The sequence below is a fragment of the Schistocerca americana genome, chromosome 2 (assembly GCF_021461395.2).
Source record: "Schistocerca americana isolate TAMUIC-IGC-003095 chromosome 2, iqSchAmer2.1, whole genome shotgun sequence".
In the NCBI taxonomy this organism is placed as follows: Eukaryota; Metazoa; Arthropoda; class Insecta; order Orthoptera; family Acrididae; genus Schistocerca; species Schistocerca americana.
Window position 1 is genome coordinate 258,624,107 of NC_060120.1, and position 20,999 is coordinate 258,645,105.

The 20,999-nt window shown below is 45.7% G+C and overlaps 1 protein-coding gene across 1 annotated transcript in view; it reads left to right on the forward strand.

Annotated features, from left to right (window-relative positions):
• Nucleotides 1-20,999, forward strand: part of LOC124593941 (frizzled-4) — a 468,332-nt gene that overhangs the window by 117,315 nt on the left and 330,018 nt on the right. The window contains exon 2 of the mRNA XM_047132291.1: nucleotides 1,211-1,632. Coding sequence (XP_046988247.1) covers nucleotides 1,211-1,632 — 422 coding nt within the window. The remainder of the gene's footprint in view (nucleotides 1-1,210; nucleotides 1,633-20,999) is intronic.

A 20,999-nucleotide genomic window follows, 5' to 3' on the forward strand; every position in this document is an offset into this window, starting at 1 on the left:
TTATCGTATCGCGACATTGCTGCTCGCGTTGGTCGAGATCCAATGACTGTTAGCAGAATAGGGAGTCGATGGGTTCATGAGGGTAATACGGAACGGCGTGCTCGATCCCAACGGCCTCGTATCACTAGCAGTCGAGATGACAGGCATCTTATCCGCACGGCTGTAATGGATCGTGCAGCCACGTCTCGATCCCTGAGTCAACAGATGGGGACGTTTGCAAGACAACAACCATCTGCACAAACAGTTCGACGATGTTTGCAGCAGCATGGGCCACCAGGTCGGAGGCCATGGCTGCGGTTACCCTTGACGCTGCATCACAGACAGGAGCGCCTGCGATGGTGTACTCAACGACGAACCTGGGTATACGAATGGTAGAGCGTCATTTATTCGGATGAATCCAGGTTCTCTTTACAGCATCATGGTGTTCGCATCCGTGTTTGGCGACATCGCGGTGAACGCACATTGGAAGCGTGTATTCGTCATCGCCATACGGGCGTATCACCTGGCGTGATGGTATGGGGAGCCATTGGTTACACGTCTCGGTCACCTCTTGTTCACATTGACGGCACTTTGAACAGTAGACGTTACTTTTCAGATGTGTTACGACCCGTGGCACTACCCTTCATTTGATCCCTGCGACACCCTACATTTGAGCAGGATAATGCACGACCGCATGTTGCAGGTCCTGTACGGGCCTTTCTGGATACAGAAAATGTTCGACTGCTGCCCTGCCCAGCACATTCTCCAGATCTCTCACTAATTCAAAACGTCTGGTCAATAGTGGCCGAGCAACAGGCTCGTTACAATACGCCAGTCACTGCTCTTGATGAACTGTGGTATCGTGTTGAAGCTGGATGGGCAACTGTACCTGTACACGCCATCCAAGCTCTGTTTGACTCAATGCCCAGGCGTATCAAGGCCGTTGTTACGGCCAGAGGTGGTTGTTCGGTATTGATTACTCAGGATCTCTGCATCCAAATTGTGTGAAAATGTAATCACATGTCAGTTCTAGTATAATATATTTGTCCAATGAATACTCGTTTATCATCTGCATTTCTTCTTGGTGTAGCAATTTTAATGGCGAGTAGTGTATTTAACTCTAACTAAAAGTTTATCATTGTCTTTCGTGTAAGTCCTGCTCCAAGATCTCCTGTAGTTCGCCCTTTGTGAGCCGCCACTGTGATGTCTAAACCCCTCGGTCGTGTTGCAGGGCCCTCCCGGCGTGCCGTCGCGCTGCCAGCCGGCGTGCGACGCGGACGTGGCGTGGGCGGCGGCCGAGAAGCGGCTGGCCGAGGCGTGGGCCACCGGCTGGGCGGCGGTGGGCTTCGCCGCGTCGCTGGGGGCGGCGCTGACGCTGGTGGGCGGTGGGGGCGGCGGCCGCGGCCGGCAGGGCGGGGGCGGCGCCGGCTCCTCGGGGGCGGCGTCGGCGCGCTCGCCGCCGGCCGTCGCCTTCCTGGCGCTGTCGCACAACCTGTGCGCTGTCGGCTGGGCGGTGCGGGCGGCGGCGGGGCGGCGCGCCGTCGCCTGCAGCGCCGCCCACGCGCTGCTCATGACGCGCGACGGGCTGGCCAACGCCAACTGCGCCGTCGTCTTCCTGCTCCTCTACTACTTCGGCACCGCCGCCTCCGTCTGGTCAGTAGCGCGCTCTGCTCACACCTGGCCTAAACGAGAACGCACAGTCGCTTCATAATGTACTATCGATTATTGGTATAAAGTCGATCGCAGACACCTAACGACAGGCTCTTAGAACCTAAACTAAATTGACATTGCTTATATTCCATTTTCTTTTTATAAGACATGTTTATAATATCACCACAACATTGTTGATTCAATAGATACCGTAAGAGTCCTTCTGATATTGTATTTTAAGATCCCTGTAAGAAAGCTCCATTTCGAATGCTGAAACCAGTTTAATTCATCACGTCATACTTTGCTACCTTGAACTGACGAACGATACTAGTCACAGATCATTCTAATTTCATAGGGGACATACACATTAGGTTAATTGCAAAACTGTGTCACGTAGTAATGAAATATGAAGCAATACTGTAATTACATTAAACGATTGTTTTCAGAAGTAACGTTCATTCAACTAATGCTTTACACATACAACTGTAACCCAAACACATAACATGAATTAATGCAAATAAAATTTTAATCGTAATATTAAATTCTAAACAACTTTGGTAATATTACAGATTCAAAAAACTAACACCAGTTTTGGAATAAGCACACAAATTCCTTTAATATGAGACATTTAACAGGTCCTTTCACAGTCCCTCTAAATTGCGTAAAAATTACATTTACATCATTTTGCCAAGATGGCAAAAAACTTTGTCCAAACAATAATTGACTCAAATATGGCTCCTACCACATTAACATTACAGGAAAAACTCAGCCTTCAGACAGCTTAATTTTGCTCTCAAGTACATATTTACCTATTCTTTTTGTCACCTCACAAATCTTAAATGGCGAGGAGAGACATGCCTAGGTATACATTTTTGAGAGTAGCAAGGAAACCTTGATCAAGGCCGCACAAACGTGGCTGATGCTAACAGCAAAATCCAGCTCTTGCACTTTGTCACTCCCATCTTATCGGCCGACTTGGGGGGGGGGGGGGGGAGGAGGGGGGGACATTTTCCAGCTATGAGACGTTCACACAACTGTTCTCGAATTGCTCCGTGATTATGGTGTGGATTTTCATCCTACAGAATTGACCAGTTGGTACAACGTTCCAACCATTTTTTTTTTCCCGAAACTTCGTGACTATGTTGAAGAACAGTGTCATGTATCTGTGTCACTCTGAATTGTAGTGCAGCGTTCACTGAAACTTAATTGACCTACCATGATAATAACGTGCAACCTCCATTTAGAAGTCCACTCGTGTTTCCGTACAGTTGGTCGTAATTTTAGTATTGTCTTTTCCGTTATTGAGTCCATACATATATTACCTATATTACCTGGCTCCTCTCTTGTGAAGCAGGCCAAATTACAGTATCGTTCTATTTCTGAACACACAGTTTCATGAAACCTGTATAAAACAAACTAAAAATGATCGAAAACGCAGACCACTTTTGCGCTAGCTTGTTGCCTTAGGAGTTTCCGGTCGTTTTCTTAATAGAGCTCCACTTAGTACAGAAGTAGCACAGGGTACTCAGTAGGTAGCGACCACGAAAGAGGAAAGCCGATTCCCGCTGTGCCGGGCTGTGCAGTTCCCTCTCCTCTTCAAACCATCCCACCACGTCTCTTCGCGTCCCGTCGGGCCCCGAATAAATTACGATAGGAAGCGGCGCGCGCATCGAGCACGCGGATCTCACCGCTCGTTCGCCGTTAAAAGCAAACAAGTTTCGCCTCGCCATCAGCACGGCGCGCGGAAAAAAGGAGCACGAGGAGATTATTTTAAATTATCGGCAAAGTGTAACAGCCGCGGCGCGCCTGTGATGGCTGCACCTCGCCACGGGCGTCATTATCGATAGTGGATAGCGAGGCGCGTCGACCCGCGGCGCGGTCGACAAAAAGCCGCAGCGCTGCTCGGCTGTCCGGCCACTGTTTGTCTTAACAATTACGGCCGGGCATCCGCTCTGCTGTGCGCATGCGCGCCGGCCCTGTCTCACCTGTGCGCAGTACCACGGCGCATCGGGCCATCGTCGGCTCTTTTTTGTGGCGCGCAGCACTGTGGGTAATCACCGTGGCCGAGCGGCGTGCCAGATGCCATGATGGCCGTCCGCAATCGATTCGATGCAGTTTTGATCGAGCTTTCCACGCCTCCTGCTGCTCCTCAACTTCTTCTGCCCCCCTGCGTCGGAGATCTCTTAATTCCCGTTTGACGTACTTGACACTCACCTCGCTCCGGAATCCAGGCGCGAAGCACTGATCCAACATTGTGCAGGAATGGTAATGAGAGAAATGTAGATGTCATTGCATCCAGGCTGCTACAAATATGGTATTTTAATGGCAGCAGCACTACAGCGTATGCAGAAAGTGTATGAACAAATGCTTTTGAAGTGTCGATCATTCACACAGAAGTAAATGCCATCGGCATCGACTCCCCCACAATTAAAGCTAAGTCGATGTGAGAAAGGACAGAGAACTGAAAACGCGCTGTAAAATTTCGTATTTTGTTATATAGTTTACTTTCTTAGGCAGAACTACACCTCCCACGAAATTTCATACGTTGACCATTTCTTTTTTCTTTTATAATGTTATGGCGACTTATCTGATAAGAGATGGAAAAAACAAACTCTGTACAGAATCAACTGAAATGTAGATAAAGTATTCTGGAGAAATCAGAATACTTCGTACAAGGGTTTTCGACTGAAATACTGTGGGCTCAAAGCTATTTTTATTTATGTATTAGCGATTTCCCCGCAGTTCAGCCCACATGTGCGTTCGACACACGTCACCTCCTCCTCCCCCTCTCTGTGTCCACCTCTGCCTCCTCTGTCTGTCCAACTCATCCTCTCTGCCTGTCCCTTAATCTCCTCCTCCCTCTCTCTTTGTCCATTTCCTCCACCACCTCTATCTTACCACATCTTCCTCCCCCTTTCCTCTGACCATATCCTCCTCCCTTTCCGCTATTCTATCTCCACCTCCCCCTCTTCTTTTCTACCTGCCCACTACCCCTCTTCACCTTCCACCTGCCACGTGCACCTCCCACTCCTCACCTCTGTTTGTCCATTTCCTCTTGCCTCTCACTCTGTCCATCCCCCCCTCTATCTATCTCAACCTGCCCACAGCCATGCTTGTCACCACGTGCAGCCCCTACAACACAGTTCAGTAAATGGTTCAAATGGCTCTGAGCACTATGGGACTTAACTTCTAAGGTCATCAGTCCCCTAGAACTTAGAACTACTTAAACCTAACTAACCTAAGGACATCACACACATCCATGCCCGAGGCAGGATTGGAACTTGCGACCGTAGCGGTCGCGCGGTTCCAGACTGTAGCGCCGAGAACCGCTCGGCCACCCCGGCCGGCACAGTTCAGTAAAGCAGACTGATACTAGACCTACAACATACCTGTCATGCAGGGCAGGCTACACATCAGGAGCTTCAATATCATTTATCTGTTCCTGACGTGCAGGCCGCCATGCAAAACAGGTCGATGCTAATTCAACACGATGCACCTGTAATGCAGGGCAGCCTACATCTTAGGGCCCAGAAAACGGTTTTTTGGCCCTGATATGTAGGCTGCCCAGCAAAGCTGGTTGATCTGGTAGGCCAATACTGTTTTCACACAATTTGCCTCTCATGATAGCCAATATGCCAGGGGCTGGGAAAATATGTTTTTCCTGTATGCCTGCTCCTGCCGGAGCTAGGAGTTTACAACACAACAGTGCTGACACTCGTGAAGTCTGACGTCTCTGTGCTAGATTTGGTAGAAATTCATCCTGGAAATACACACATACATACACTTTGCTTTATGTAGCAGATTGGCTGGAAACAATAAAAAATGCTTTCTCCATTTGACTTGCAGTGTGTCAGGAGCTAATCCATTCCTTGTATTAACATTTCTTGATTAAAGGAATGAAATCAGAATAGGTTAGGTCACAAACAAATTCGAGAACATTCGCTCTCTCCACCTCCCACCTCACTTTGACCTAAAACAAGACCATTCACAAATTAATCTAAATGTATTAAACATGAAAGTGGACTGTTTTTTCTTTTAAAATAAGTGCTATATACATATTCCCTTGTAACAGAAAGAAATGTTGTTTATCTCATTCCAGTGATGCACATTAAAAGAAGAAATAATTCTTTTTCATTTAAGGTAATTCCTGAGATCTTTGAAAACTTTTAGTGGTAAAAATTTGTTGTTGTATGTATAGGAGGATCAAAAATAACAGCGAAAACTGGCACAGTGAAAGTATACGATGGGAGAAGGAAGATGTTCCAGTAAGCATGAATCCGTGAAGAAGCCATTTATAAGATAACTACAATGTGTGATTTTATTTATTTAATCGTGTCTGAGCTATATCTGTAATTAATTAATAGGCTATATGTACTAGGTTACAAATACAACTAACTAATAGTTATAAATTCATATATACATTCATGATCTTTACATATCGTAAGTCATCATTGTTGTCTATAGCAAGACTTATATATCTCTCTAGTGTTCAGCACACTCCACTGCAGCGTCGTTGGCCAATCACAGGTCTTGAAAAGTGCATGTGGCCAGCAAGGATGGAAAGGTCAACAGGGGTGTCATCATTTGTTTTCTTCCACATTGGCAGGGTTCTTCTTCGGCGTATCCCCACTTGAACAGATTTTGATCTTCCCATTTGACACCTAAGTCTATTTAGGCTCTTCCAGACACTCCATTCCAGTTTTTCTTTAATGTTACAACTTTTCAGGCTGCCTTTACCCAATTTCTGTTTCCACATTGATTCCCTGATGTAGATTGACTTTCGTTTAGTGGACGTTCAGCTTTTATGAAATCTTTCCTGGATTTAAGTCATGCCACCGCTGGGTGATGTGCGTACTGGGGATGTCTCCTATCTTCGCACTGCCTGCTTCGTTCGGCCATCGCCAACGTTTGTCATCTGATCTGTGGGGAGGGGGGGGGGGGAGGGCTATTCCAGAACACATATAAAGGAGATCACGGTTTGTAGGCTTCAGGCATCGCGTAATTAACCGACATGAGTCATTCAGTGCTGCATCTAGTTTCTGGGCATGTGTCAATTTTCTCCGTACGGGGCATGCATATTCAGCTGGAGCAATGCACAATGCCAGGTATGATGCACGCAGAATTTCAGAATTTGCTCCCCAGTGTGAGATGGTAAGTTTGCGGATTATACCGTTCTGTGTGTTGACTTTCGCTCTAGTTTTTTCTACGTGTTTCTTCTAAGACAGTGTTCGATATAACGTGACTCCAAGATAAACTGGGATTCGGCAGTGTTTAACTGAGCTCCATTCCAAATGTAACTCCCTGTTTGCTTCCTTACTGTTCAGATGAAATAAACAAGTCTGCGTCTTTGCTGTATTCGGTCGAAGCTGGTTCCCGTTGTAATATTCCGTTAGTACTTCTAAGGCATCTGTTAGGTTTCTCTCAATTTGTTTGATTGATCTGGATTGAAAGGCAATGGCTACATCATCAGCATAGATAAAACTTCTTGTCGTTGGTCCAACTGACGGGTCATTTGTATACAGATTGAAAAGTAGAGGGGACTAAACACTACCTTGTGGGAGCCCATTCTTCTGGTTCCTCCAGCGACTTCTTTGCTCTTGAAATTCCACATAGTATCTTCTGTTGGAGATGAGTGTTCTCACAACTTCAGTAATATGGTAGTTTCCCGTCATTTTGAAAATTTTTCCCAGGAGGATTTTGTGCTTTATCGTGTCGTATGCTGCTGATAAGTCGACAAACACCACACCAGTTTTTTCTCCCTTCTCAAAACCGTCCCCTATGTATTGTGTTAGGCAGATGACCTGGCCAGTGCAAGACTTACCCGGTCTGAAACCTGCTTGTTGTGGAATGATTTGGCTTTCTAGTTGTGGTCCTATTTTATTCAAGACAAGACGTTCATATAGTTTGAAAGGGCAACTCAACAGCGATACTGGACGATAGTTCTTGGCATCATCTCTTGATTTACCTGGCTTTGGAATAGCTACTACCTTGGCCTTCAACTATGGCGTAGGTACCGTCTTGTTAGACCAGCAAAAGTTATAGAGTTGTAAGAGCCATTCCTTAGCTATGGGCCCGAACGTCTTCTTACAAGTTGCAGAAAATAATGCGTTGGTTTTCTTGGACTCTTGGTCTGGACATAAAGACACCCCTGTCTTTAGGAGGACAACGAAAAGACTTAATATAATTCGGGTTACACCCGGAACGTGTAATTCAGCCTCTTGATGAAAAAAAAATTGAATAGTGTAACGCACTTTATAGAAAATTGTCTGACAATATAATTTCCGGTAGTTCTTCGTTATTTCAGGTCTATCAGCGGAACAGTATTGTTAAATTTTAGTCATTTGTGCCTTGTCAGTTTGCATATCCACGTTTTACGAATTGATCAAGTATGTCTCGTACGCAGCACAATATACAGAATAACAAGGGCCACGCCCAGTTCTTACCCCATCCGAATTCCGTCTAAATAAAAGTAATAATTATTGTGAAGTGAGTGAATTAAGTGATTTTTGTTTTAACAGGTCTGCCTGGTGTAAGAGAAATGTTTGTTTCCATCATCCAATAAACACTTCGCATTTTTGTGACTACTACAGAGCATAAATATGAAACTGTTTCACTGTTAGTAAAATATACATTATCCAAATTTATCATAAGAAACGTGCTACACGAACTGTTATAAAATACGTCATGAAGCTCTAATTGATGGAAGTCCGTAATATAACATCATAAACGCGACATGGATTGCGGAGCTGAAAAAATTATTGATTTTTGGCCAGTTGCAATATGCATAGATGTTTCTGGGACGATAATGGAAACAATTACAAGAACAACTTCCTGCATCAAAAAATTCAGGGTGGGTTTCGACACGTCGTATTGGACCAATGCATTGTTACGTCAATGTGAAGCCATCTTGAAGAGAGTGACTTCAGTGAAAGTACAGTTGCACAAATGCAGAAGATAGTAAAAGAACACTATGTGCAGCTAACGGTGGAGATAGAGAATATGCCATGTACAGAGCGAAACATTTTATGCCCAAACATCACATACAACAAACTTCTCAATAGACGGCGCCAAAATCATCTGGAACAAATTTGGCAACCGCAGACTTTGGAACGTCATATGAATACTACTGGGCCGAGGAATAAAAGTCTCGACTTTCGAAAAAGAGCGCTACGCGTTTTCCACTTTCAATACTGACGATAATGCACCGTGTATTAGTGTATCTCATTTCCTTACAGCATTCTGAATTTGATTAACATCCTTGAATTTAGCTGAAGTCAATTTTAGGTGGCTGAAGTAGATTCCGGAGTAAACCTCCAAAATACTGTCGCTGAGCACCCGAGCGGGAATCTCTGTCATGAATTCAGACGCGTTTGTTGTGTGTGTTTTGTTACGTTATCAAAGTAACTGCCGAGACTTCCATTTGAGAGTCGAAAATGGTGCTTCGGTACTCATAAAATTTCGAAACTTAAGCGTCCACTGATATGGCCGTGTAGCCTTACGAAACTAGTTTTGTACCACTGGTTTCAAGAAACGAGTTTGGCACCTCAGCGTCACCGTGTAAACTAGGCTTAATGGCGTATTGAAACCTATCGACATACACAGGGCGTTAACGCCAACTGTTCGGAAAGTATTTGGGAGGGACCGCCTCTGTTGTCGGTTTCCCAGGGGCTGAGGCGATGTGACTGCCAACACATTGCACTGGTTTCGCTAACTGATATGAGTTACGTGGTGAACGACGAAATAGGTTTGAGCTGTCTTGACCCTGGCGATACCCACTGCTGGTCAGTACCCGTCACATGTTCTGGCTTTCGTCACACTGGTAATGCGATGACACGTATGTCTGTGCGGCGGGACAGGACAGTACTTTCCCACAGTACTTTCCCGTAGCTTTTCTTCTTTTCTTAAGGAGAATAGGATGGGCGGGAAGTGTCCTCCCTGCTGCTATTCGGAGGGTTCGCCCTTGATCACAGAGGTATGAAGATTAGGGCGTTGCTTGCGCCTGCTGTGGCGGAAGGAGCGCAGATCCCGGTATCTGCTATCACGGCTTCTCTAATCGAGGTCGCGGGCGGAAGAACTGTCTAACAGGCACCAGAAGCTTGGTGGGAAGCCTATCCACTGCCTCACTACTTTGTTCATTTCACAGTAGTTGTTTATTATTAAAAAAGGATGATGTTACAAAAAGATCACAAAGGTGAGGGCATTTTATTTTAATGGCGATGAAGTTAACGCTGATGAGGCCAGTTTTGGAGAGCGGAAAGAAAGAAATTGCTTGAAGCCCTACTTAAGAAGAAAAAGAAATTGAAACTCATATATCGACCGTTAAGTCAGTGCCTCGTTTCTCAAGTGGGTGAAACGTCATTTGCTCATACTGAAGTAAACGTCTTGTGGATATTTATGAATCACAAACAGTGCATACACATATCCTGTATTACACACTACATCTTCGGCAACGAGTTGTAATAGACGAATATTGTGTGGTATCCACATCTGAAACCAGCTTGTTGATTTTCTTGTCTAAAATCCGATGACTTTTCCAAAGTCTACATTCACGTATATTCTCCGCAAGTTACCATACAGTCCACCAGTGTCAGCCATTTTCTGTCACATTCCATTTGCGTTTGCAGGGTAAAATAATGAAACGTACATCATGCCCCTTTACTTGCCTTATAGTGATGATCCATACTGGATGTCCTCATATACTGGCTCTCCAAATGCACCCAGTAAGGGGTCGCGACAAAATTATCATCTTTCTTCCGAAGATTACCCATTTATGTTCCCCGAGCACCTGACTTACACTGTAACGTCTATACCGACGTGCTAAGATCCTAGCCGTACGCCTCTTACCTCGTCCGATTTCTGTTGTCGTGCCAACCTGACACGATTTCGAAAAGCTAGAACAGTACTTTGCAATTGTTCGCCCTAGCGTCTTGTATGCGATTTCCTTTACAGATGCACTACACTTCCGCAGACCGGTTCTAACAAATATGTCTTCCGTCCGCAGTCTCCAATACTAATTTAACGCGAGCGTTCCATTTCATATCTCTCCTTAGTATTATCCCTAAACACAGATACGCTGTGAAGTGCTCAACTGATCTTGTAAATGGGTAATGTCACGTTCTTCCTCGTGCACTCTTTTGGAGGAGTCAGTTTGTTCAATTGGCTTAATCTCACAGGCCAGCTTGCACTAGTTATAGCAAGATATTTTGCGCCTTTTTCCTTTAAGCTTCGTAATTCAGATGTTTAGATTGCGCTACTGAATAGGAACTGTGATCAAGAGAGAATGACCATAAGGTTTTACTAAAAAGTAAGAATGACGAAATAATATTTATCTTAGGTGGAGAACTATTGTAAATTGCTATCGCACAGTTTGTAATGGAACTTTTATAAGCCGATGGCCTTTAATGATTGGACTTGGTACTTTCCTTTTTGCCTTATAACATGTCTACGGACACAGATAGAACAACGTATCTAGCGTATGGACAATCGAGGAAATGTGCGTTACAGTAGATCTAACGGAGGAATTTTATTTATTTATTTATTGATTTATTTAACCTGGCAAGATTAGGGCCATCAGGCCCCCGCTTACGTCTAACCAGGCATTCTACTTATTTTACATTCATATGTTTTAGTAGGCATGTTAAACTACATCTAGTACAAAAAGTGAAATAAACAATTTGAAGGTACACCTGGAAAAATACATACATATAGAGTTTATATTCTTAGGTCACAAGTGCACCGACTTTGTAAAAAGTGTGATTTACGAGCTAGGAACATTCTACAACTGCCGCTGGACCGTGTTGCGATCTCGGCACGCTCAGTGTTGATGTTGGAGAGCACGGTAGCTACCGCTTGCCGATTGGCGGGGGGGGGTGGGGGGGGGGGGGGGGAGGTGCAGGGCGCTGCGCCGAAACCTGAGCGAAGGGAAGCAATTGTCCGTCAACTGGAACCGCTACGGTGGTACATCTGTTTCTAAATCGATACTATGCGAACACTATGAAGTATATGGCAGTGGATATAACCGCCGCGCTATGTTTTAGCGTATCTTCATGTTCCGTCATTCGCATATACAGCGCGGGAATAATGGCTGCTTAAACGCTTGCGTGTGCGCCGTAACTAGTCTATTCGCCGCCTTAGCGCCGCTACGGCAGCCAGTAATGGTACAGACGACTTGTTTTAATAACAGATTGGCCGGGCGATTGTTTCTTCGTCCTAGCCTCTGCGCCCACGTCAAATGTACGAACGTTTTTCACTCCCTCTCCATGTTTTGAGTGGTTTCAAATAATGTGAGACGGCCAACTGAAATTAGTCCCTGGAAATTACGTGACTGTCTCAGTCTTCGAGTAGGCGCTTTCACTTACATACCTCCTCAGACTGTGCGGTTTTACGCGAACCATATCACTGGGGTTGCTGATCTTTTTACACAGGGGTTGCTGATCTTTTTACACAAAACTAGCGTTTCTAAAAATGAAGTAAGAGGGTTGCCCACAATTTCCTTCAACAATTCTTTGTTGAACATAATGATAACTACACACACGAAAGAATGGTGTTTTATCTACACGCCCTATTTTTCCTCGTAATATTCATCCCGTTCTATGGCCTTCCCCCAGCGCGAAAAAAGGGTGTGTATGCCCTTTCGGTAGCAATCCTTGCCCTGGTGGCGGAGCCAGTGCTTCCCTATGTCAGTCACGTCCTCATCGTCTTCTCGAGTCGTAATGCGTCTGTCCTCGCGCATGACATCAGTTCGCTGCAACGTGTCAGGTGCGAAACCTGTACGTGGTCTCCCCGACCGCTGCAAATCGTGGAGCTCCGTCGAACCGCCTTCTGATGGCCTCACCCTCCGTGCCCAGCGACTAATTGTACTTCAGTCGATAGCAGATGCTCCATAGACTTCGCACAAGCGTTTGTGAATATTCCTCACAGTTTCTCTCTCTGCAGTGAGAAGTTCAATGAGGGTACGTTGCTTGTAGGGAACATCACCTACAGACGCCATTTTGAAACCGTCCTACAGCTACGCTATCTGTCGGAAGTGGTGGAAACTTGGTGCGTTCACGCAGGAGAATTCGTAGCATTGTTTTCGGCTGAGAAAAAAAAAAATGTGGTGCATTACTTTCTGGGCAACCCTCATATATTCAAAATCTATGTTTTTATTTATCTATATTTGGTTGGTTTTGAGGGTTTGATAACTGGTGCTACATTAAATTTATCTTGAGGCTTAGTTTTCATCGAGTCATACAGTTCCTTCCATTCCCACGCAACCTACAGAAGAACTACAGCGTGTTTCTTACTTTCTCCCTCATACGTCTCGCGAAGTGACCACAACGAACAAATTCGAGAAATTAGCGCTGATGCGGAGGCTTACCGGTAATCATTCTTGCCCTGCTCCATTCCCGAATGCAACAGGGAGCGGGTATCGGTTAGAGGTACAAGAAGTAGCCTCCACCACACTCCTCAAGACGGCTTGAAGAGTGTTGATGTAGATGTAGAGAGTTTCACTTAAAACGAACGAGTGAATAATTTAGTAAATCTGTAAAACTACAACGGACTGTTTCGATTGGTTTCACTCGACAGAAATAAACGGATAATAATCCAGCCGAGAGGTAATACTACAACAGACTGTTTTTTCGGTTCTTCTCATATACTGGTTTTCACTCAGAACAACGAACAAATAATTGAGCCGATAAGCAAAACTACAACGAATAGTTTGTTTTCCAACATCCGACTGAATCGATTGTTTTCGTTCGGTTGTCGTCATCAGTATTGGGTTGTACTATATTGCTAGATTCCGAATTCAGTACAGTTTCTTGAATTTTGTAATTAGGTTTTCGTGAGACAGTTCTCATCCATCTTCAAGGGTCTGCCGTTTTCGAAGTATCTGCGTGACGTTCTCCCGTGGCTCAAGGACACCTGTGACCGTTCATGTTTCCCTCAACTGTGTACGTTCGTACTCGCGATGACGACGATTCAAATACACGTCCCACCATCCACTTTCAGCTCTTCCGTGATTTCCCTATATCGCACCAGGTACATGCGGGGATGCTTCCTTTGTAAAGGACATGACCGATTTCCTTACCCATTCTTCAGTAGTCCGAGCTTCTGCTCCGTCTCTAAATGAACTCGTTGTCGATGAGGCGTTAAATTCTAAATCTTCCTTTTTTCTTTCTTGCATACATTCACCAACCCCTGTCAGTTCCATTTGTTATAGCTCATGGGTCGCACATATGTCTTGCAACCAATCTCTTGAGTAGACACATCGCATTTTCCGAGTATGCTGTCAGTGAACCCACGTCTGCTACCTTCTTTTGACTGTCAGTACTGATGCAAAGGTCAGTAACACTGCGGGCTGTGACCCTAGATTGAAATGTGCAGTCGGTCACTCGCACTGAAATGGTGTTGTTCGTATTTACAGAATTAGATGACGTGGTATTCGTGTAAATGGAAACTGCTGGGAAGTAACGGGTTCTGTAGAGTCACGTAGCGACGTAACTGAAATACAACGCGCACCGGGGTCTCCAAGCCTATTTTAACGGATGAGAGGAACGGATAGAGATGGGCAAACTCGTTCATCTTTGGGAACTAGTTCGCTGGTGAGCGCTCTTTTTTGGAGAACCGTTCATTTTTACTCGTTCACCGTTTATTTTGCTTTGTTATATGGTTCTTACGAAAAATTGAAAATTAGTAGCATAGGTGACCGAAGATGGAAGGCGCAAAGAGGGGGCACTAGTCTCCCCCCTGAAGTACAGAGTTTTTATTCATAACAGAATTCTCACACACTTGTAATTTTCGTGATTCTGCAAAACCTGTAGCGTTATGTGGCTGATCGCAGTGAAATAATATGAGGTGGCGCACGAAAAACCGGCCCCGAATACAGACTGCTCGCCAATTACGCACGATTTGTTGACCGCTACGAGCAGAATAGATAAACAAGTAATAATTAGGCAGCGAAGAAATAACAAATAAGCTAATGCAAACAATTTCGAAACAATAGATGACGATTGGTAAGCGACAATGAGTAGTCTAGTACTCGCCACCCTGTACCACTGAAATAATATTGTAGGAGCTATCGTATTCTCTTTACAAAATGTAACACCATACGCTCGATTACGAAGCGCGAGTTTCATTCGACTGTAAGTCGGTCTACCTTCCATAACAATGAACATGCTCTTTTACCATGGATAAAAAAAAGGACGGAAAATGGCCAATCGTGTGTGTTATGCCGACGTACTTTGTACGTGTGATAACAAAAAAATCTTGCCTTTTTGCAAGTATTTCTTCTGTTGTTTATCGAAATAGTGAAGTAAGCTGATATGCAGTTTTGTAACCTGAAAAGATGTTGTATTACATACCACGTAATTTTTATGTAATTTACGTAATTATAAAATTCATTTTAATTACCGGTCGTGGACGTTGAATAGAATACAAAAAGAACCAGAAGCTCAGAGTTAAAAAATGTTTGAAACAGAAGTAGAATGGGTGTGCGAAGCGAACGAAACGAACAAAACTCGATACTGAACAATGAGCAGTCGGCAGGGGAACTGCGACGAGTGGCCACGCGAAGGACGAGTCCGGCCGAACGAGACAGACGGGAACGGGACCGAGGCTGGAACGAGACTGGCCGACGTGCCGTTCGGGAACGAGACCGACCGTTTGTCGTTCCCGGGAACTATGAGTAGAAAGCGGCGACCGAAGTGAACTACGAAAGACCGTTCCTTAGAATTCGTTCCTCGCTCGTTCCGTTCATCTTGGTGAACCGTTCCTTTGGACCCGTTTGTTCTAGAGATGAGTCATTCGTGAACTGAGTGAGTGGTGCTACGACACAGCAACTGAACAGAACAACGAAGTGAACGGACTACCGACTTGCATGGAGCAGCGTTTGCTCGCATGAATAAAGTTGTTACGGCACAGAATAGTAAGGGGTAGAAATTAGAAAAAAAATTATTAAAACTCGATCACATTGCCACAGCCAAACTCAAGTCATGCCAGAGACAGAGGCAGAAGCAGGAAGCGAGCCAGTATGTCGCAAGTGGGGCAAGTCGTCGCCACATTGCGGTACTGTCTGCCGAATCAGCAGAAAGGAGAGTGCGACAATAAGACAAAGGAAGCGACACACGCATATTCGGTAGCTCGTAAGACGTGTTGCAAGAAACTCTGTCTCGTTCACAAGAGCACACAGCTAGGAACTGAGACAACAGTCAACTGCCTGTTAAGTGAATATAGCAAAATAAGGAGGACAAATTCACTCATTATGAACCGAGCGTTGCGTCATAGTCTCACGCCAGCTCCCTTTAAATACCCTAGCTCTCATAATGTGTTGATCATTGGACTCAAAGGCATTCACAATAATAGCACTCGATTCCATGATTATGATACTGTGGTGAATCTCTGTCCTAGATACTCCAGCACAGTCTTGGAACTAGTCGATGGTGGTCTTCATCAGATGAACTTCATGCTACTCTGCACCTATCATCCACTGATGAAGAGACTATCGTCTGACAACAGGACATCACAGATTGCTGACAGCACTGAAGTTCAGCGTGAAGGACAGGAACAGGGCATCTTGGGGTCCATGTTCCTGTTCAGCACTCAGATACCTCCAGGTGCTAAAAGCTACCAGCCAGTAGGGAGGAGATCAAGTGACCAAACAAGTACCGACACCAGGTGCAATGCATATGGGTCACCTGTTGTCATCGCAGAAATCGAAGTGGGGGATTGGGACCGTCAGCACTCCAGCAGCCAGGGTGAAACCACTCAGCACTAGGCAATGGCCACTTGTGCTCACTGGCAACCTGCTGTGGTACTGACAAGGGAACCTCCCCATCGCACCCCCCTCAGATTTAGTTACAAGTTGACACAGTGGATAGGCCTTGAAAAACTGAACACAGATCAATTGAGAAAACAGGAAGAAGTTGTGTGGAACTGTGAAAAAATAAGCAAAATATACAAACTGAGTAGTTCATGGGAAGATAGCCAACATCTAGGACACTGGGAACGCTAGAGCGCCGTGGTCTGGTGGTAAAGTGAGCAGCTGCGGAACGGAAGGTCCTTGGTTCAAATCTTCCATCGAGTGAAAACTTTAATTTTTTATTTTCAGTTTATGTGACAAACTCTTATGTTTTCATCACTTTTTTGGGAGTGATTATCACATCCACAAGAAAACCTAAATCGGGCAAGGTAGAAGAATCTTTTTACCCATTCGCCAAGTGTACAAGTTAGGTGGGTCGACAACATATTCCTGTCATATGACGCACATGCCGTCACCAGTGTCGTATAGAATATATCAGATGTGTTTTCTTGTGGAGGTATCGGTTGACCTATGACCTTACGATCAAATGTTTTCGGTTCCGATTGGAGAGGCACGTCCTTTCGTCTACTAATCGCACGGATTTGCGATGCTGTCGCAAAACACAGACACTAAACTTATTACAGTGAACAGAGACGTCAATGAACGAACGGACAGATAATAACTATGCAAAAATAAAGAAAGTAAAATTTTCACTCGAGGGAAGACTTGAACCGAGGACGTCTTCTTCTGCAGCTGCTCACGCTACCACGGGACCACAGCACTCCTGAGCTCACGTTCTCCTTTATGTTGCCTATGTGGCCCATGGACTACTCAGTTTGTATATTTTGCTTATTTTTTCGCTGTTCCACACAACTTCTTCCTGTTTTCTCGATTGATCTGTGTTCAGCTTTTCAAGGCTTATCCACTGTGCCAAGTTATAACTAAATCTGACGGGGGTGCGATGGAGAGGTTCCCTTGTGAGGTCACTAAATATCGCCTGGGTGTGCAACCACTGAGCTGACTCGTCAGATGTCAGCTAGGTACGATATTGCAGTGCCGGTGTACTTGTGACGACGATGCACTATGGCGACCACAGCCGTTACTAAACACATCAAATGAATTCGCAATTGCGAATAATGACTACCGTCAGCTGTAGAATGGAATGACGACAATGAACGTTTGTGCCGGACTGAGACTCGAACGGCCGGCCGAAGTGGCCGTGCGGTTAAAGGCGCTGCAGTCTGGAACCGCAAGACCGCTACGGTCGCAGGTTCGAATCCTGCCTCGGGCATGGATGTTTGTGATGTCCTTAGGTTAGTTAGGTTTAACTAGTTCTAAGTTCTAGGGGACTAATGACCTCAGCAGTTGAGTCCCATAGTGCTCAGAGCCATTTGAACCATTTGAGACTCGAACCGGCATTTCCCGCTTATCGCCATAAGCGGGAAATCCGGGATCGAGTCCCGGTGCGGCGCAAATGTTCATGGTCGTCATTCCATTCTACAGCTGACGGTAGTCATTTGTTTTGGCGTAACCACAAGAGCCGGAACGAAGATGCGGAACGCAAGAGCAGAGAAGGCGGTGAGAAAACCTCAGCCAATGGTGCGCGCAACTGGACCGTGCCGCGCCAAGAGAGACACCTCGAAGAAGGGAAATACGCGACGCTCCTGCTAGCGTCGGCCCCTCAGATCGGCACCGGATCGTGGACCTTAGTTATCAGTGACGTGCCTCAACTTGCCTGAACAGTTCACGTATCAGTGACTCTAAATTATATTGGAAGTCGCCCCTTGTTTGCGACTACTATTTGTAAATCTCCAAAGTTAAGAGCTGTCAACTGCTTTACAGAAATAAAACTAGTAAGTCATTTATTTGAATTGGTGTGTAGCATTCCGAGAACGCTGCATCCCGTAGGCACCCTATTAGCGACGAGTGGGCAAGACCCACATCATTATTCGCAATTGCGAATTCATTTGATGGGATGTCAGCTAGAGTCGAAAACGCAGCTCAGTGAGCAACAGTCAAGGCTAGTGTGGAAGAATGGTAATTTGTAAACACTGAGAACAAAATACTGAAATCTAATAATGTTTTACAAGTATGTAAGTCTCTTCACAGGTCCCCAACAGCTATCACGACGTCACACAAACTCGTCTCCACTCGGCCCTATGTAGAGAACCTCCCTTCAGTATTCAGTCACTTGGCACACGAGTGTCACACACAGCACTGTGAGGTAAAGTAAAACCAGCTATCACTCCACCATTCAGAAAAAAAAATGCGAGCTTTAAATCCATCACGACTTTGGAGATGTTTGTACAACATGGTTACGGATTAACAACGATTAATATAAATTAACTTAGTATTAAGAAAACAGTCTTAATCGCGTTTATTATTTATTTAGTGCCGACCGGTTTCAGCCCATCGCAGGGGCCATCTTCAGGGCGAACATATGGTCGACTGCTGATGGCGTCACGTCTAGCAAGGTGTGGCAGGAGACACCTTCGCCCTGAAGATGGCCTTTGCGATGGGCTGAAACCGGTCGGCACTAAATAAATATTAAATGCGATTAAGACTGTTTTCTTAATACTAAGTGAAACGACTTTGGAGCTCGCATTGTGTTCACCTAATGAGTATACTCGCTTCTTTGCCTGGCTACTTGCTTTTCTCTTGGGTGAAGCATTTCCATGAGATGCTTCTACCTGCATCACTTTGACCATCTTGCTGAGGAGCACAAGTTTCAGAATTCCCCTGAGCGGTGGACAGGAAGAGGAGATTCGAGTTCATGACCAACTAGTTCAGCTGATTCGTCCCCGCTTGATTTGTAGTGGGGATCACGCGAAACATTTTTGTGTGCAACACTTTTGTCTACACTGAAGAGGATCCCTTGTCAAAAATGTTCCTTAGCTATACCATTGTCTAAACAACACTGGGATTGTTTGGGCGAGTGTGACAGAATTTTGTGTGAAAATGTCTTTGCTGCATAAAGGGTAGGACGCAGCATACGACCATCATGTTGCACGGCATGCGACAACATGACATTGCGAAGAGCGATGGATGTCTGAAGATGTACCAGTCGCCAGAGACTGACTCGAAGCCCATTCCTCATTTATAACAGACCAGTGTCTTAGGTGGCACATCGGTTAGCACACTGGACTCACATTCGGGAGGTCGACGGTTCAAACCTGCGTCCGGCCATCCTGATTTAGGTTTTGCGTGATTGCCTTAAATCGCTTCAGGCAAATGGTTCAAATGGCTCGGAGCACTAAGGGACTTAACATCTGAGGTCATCAGTCCCCTAGAACTTAGAACTACTTAAACCTAGCTAGCCTAAGGACATCACACACATCCATGCCCGAGGCAGGATTCGAACCTGCGACCGTAGCGTTCGCACAGTCCCAGACTGAAGGCCTGGAACCGCTCGGCCACATCGGCCGGCTTCAGGCAAATGCTAGAATGGTTCCTTTGAAAGGGCACGGCCGACTTCCTTCCGCATCCAGCCCTAATCCGTTGGGACCGGTGACCTTACTGTTTGGTTCCCTCTCCCCAAATCAACCAACCAACCAGTGTCTAACCACTGTCCCATGTAATTTGATGAATCGTTTCATCAGGATGTTAACCACCCGATCCAAAGCCTCACGATCAATGATCTAATAAATAGAAACCTTTCGTTTCGTTTAGAATCCTCAAGCCTCACAGAGAAGCAGCACGGGTAGCTCTGGCTGACCATGTCTTGCTAACAGCGAGGCTGAGAGTGTGAGTGTTGCGCTCGCGGACCAGATGGAGCGCAGTCTGTGGTGGAGGTGAAGGTGACCGGACGCGAAACCCGACACCGGTGCGCGGCGCGGCGCTGGGGGACGGGCCGGCGGGCGCCTGGCGACCGCGACAGGACCGCCGCCAGGCTTGGGTTTCTGGCCGCCCGGCCGCCACCTGCGAGGCTAGTGTTTCTCAGACCTGTCCACAGTCGTTAAGGCGACGATCTCCACCCGCACACCAATCTGGGGCACTTCCTGCCGTGCCAAAAGCCTCACACGTTACCGCAGGGACAGTCACTTTCCTGCAAATACTTATGTACTCAGTAAGCAGCCGTGCAGCATATGGCTGGTGGAACACGTTTTACCCGTAATCATTATCCACTTTCGTTCCATACGCTATTGATGCCCAAGAAATAGGGACGTACCTCCAGGAAACATTATAGGAACGTTACGCTCGCTATATCCAGGATTAAATACAGTTGGTGGTGGAGTATTGTCAGTTCGGCGGTGTCTTCTGTTTCTACTGTTGGGCTGTGGAGAAGGTCGGGGTGTTGATCTGCGACGAGTCGGCAGAATTTGTTGTCGAATTTGTCATGGATTGGGAAGGAATGTATGGACTTTAGGATGTTTTGGTAGGCGTCTGCTTGTTTGTTGGGGTCTGTGGTTGGTTCATTGTCTATAAGGAGCATGTGGTTGGAGGGTTTCTTTTGGCCTGTTAACGTTTTAAACTTATTCCAAAATTTGCTGCCTTCTTTGTAATTTAGCTGTCGACATGTGTCATCCCATTCTTTTTGTTTGTGGCGTGAGACGAGTCGTTTTGCCTGAGCGTTAAGGCGGTTCCATTGCCT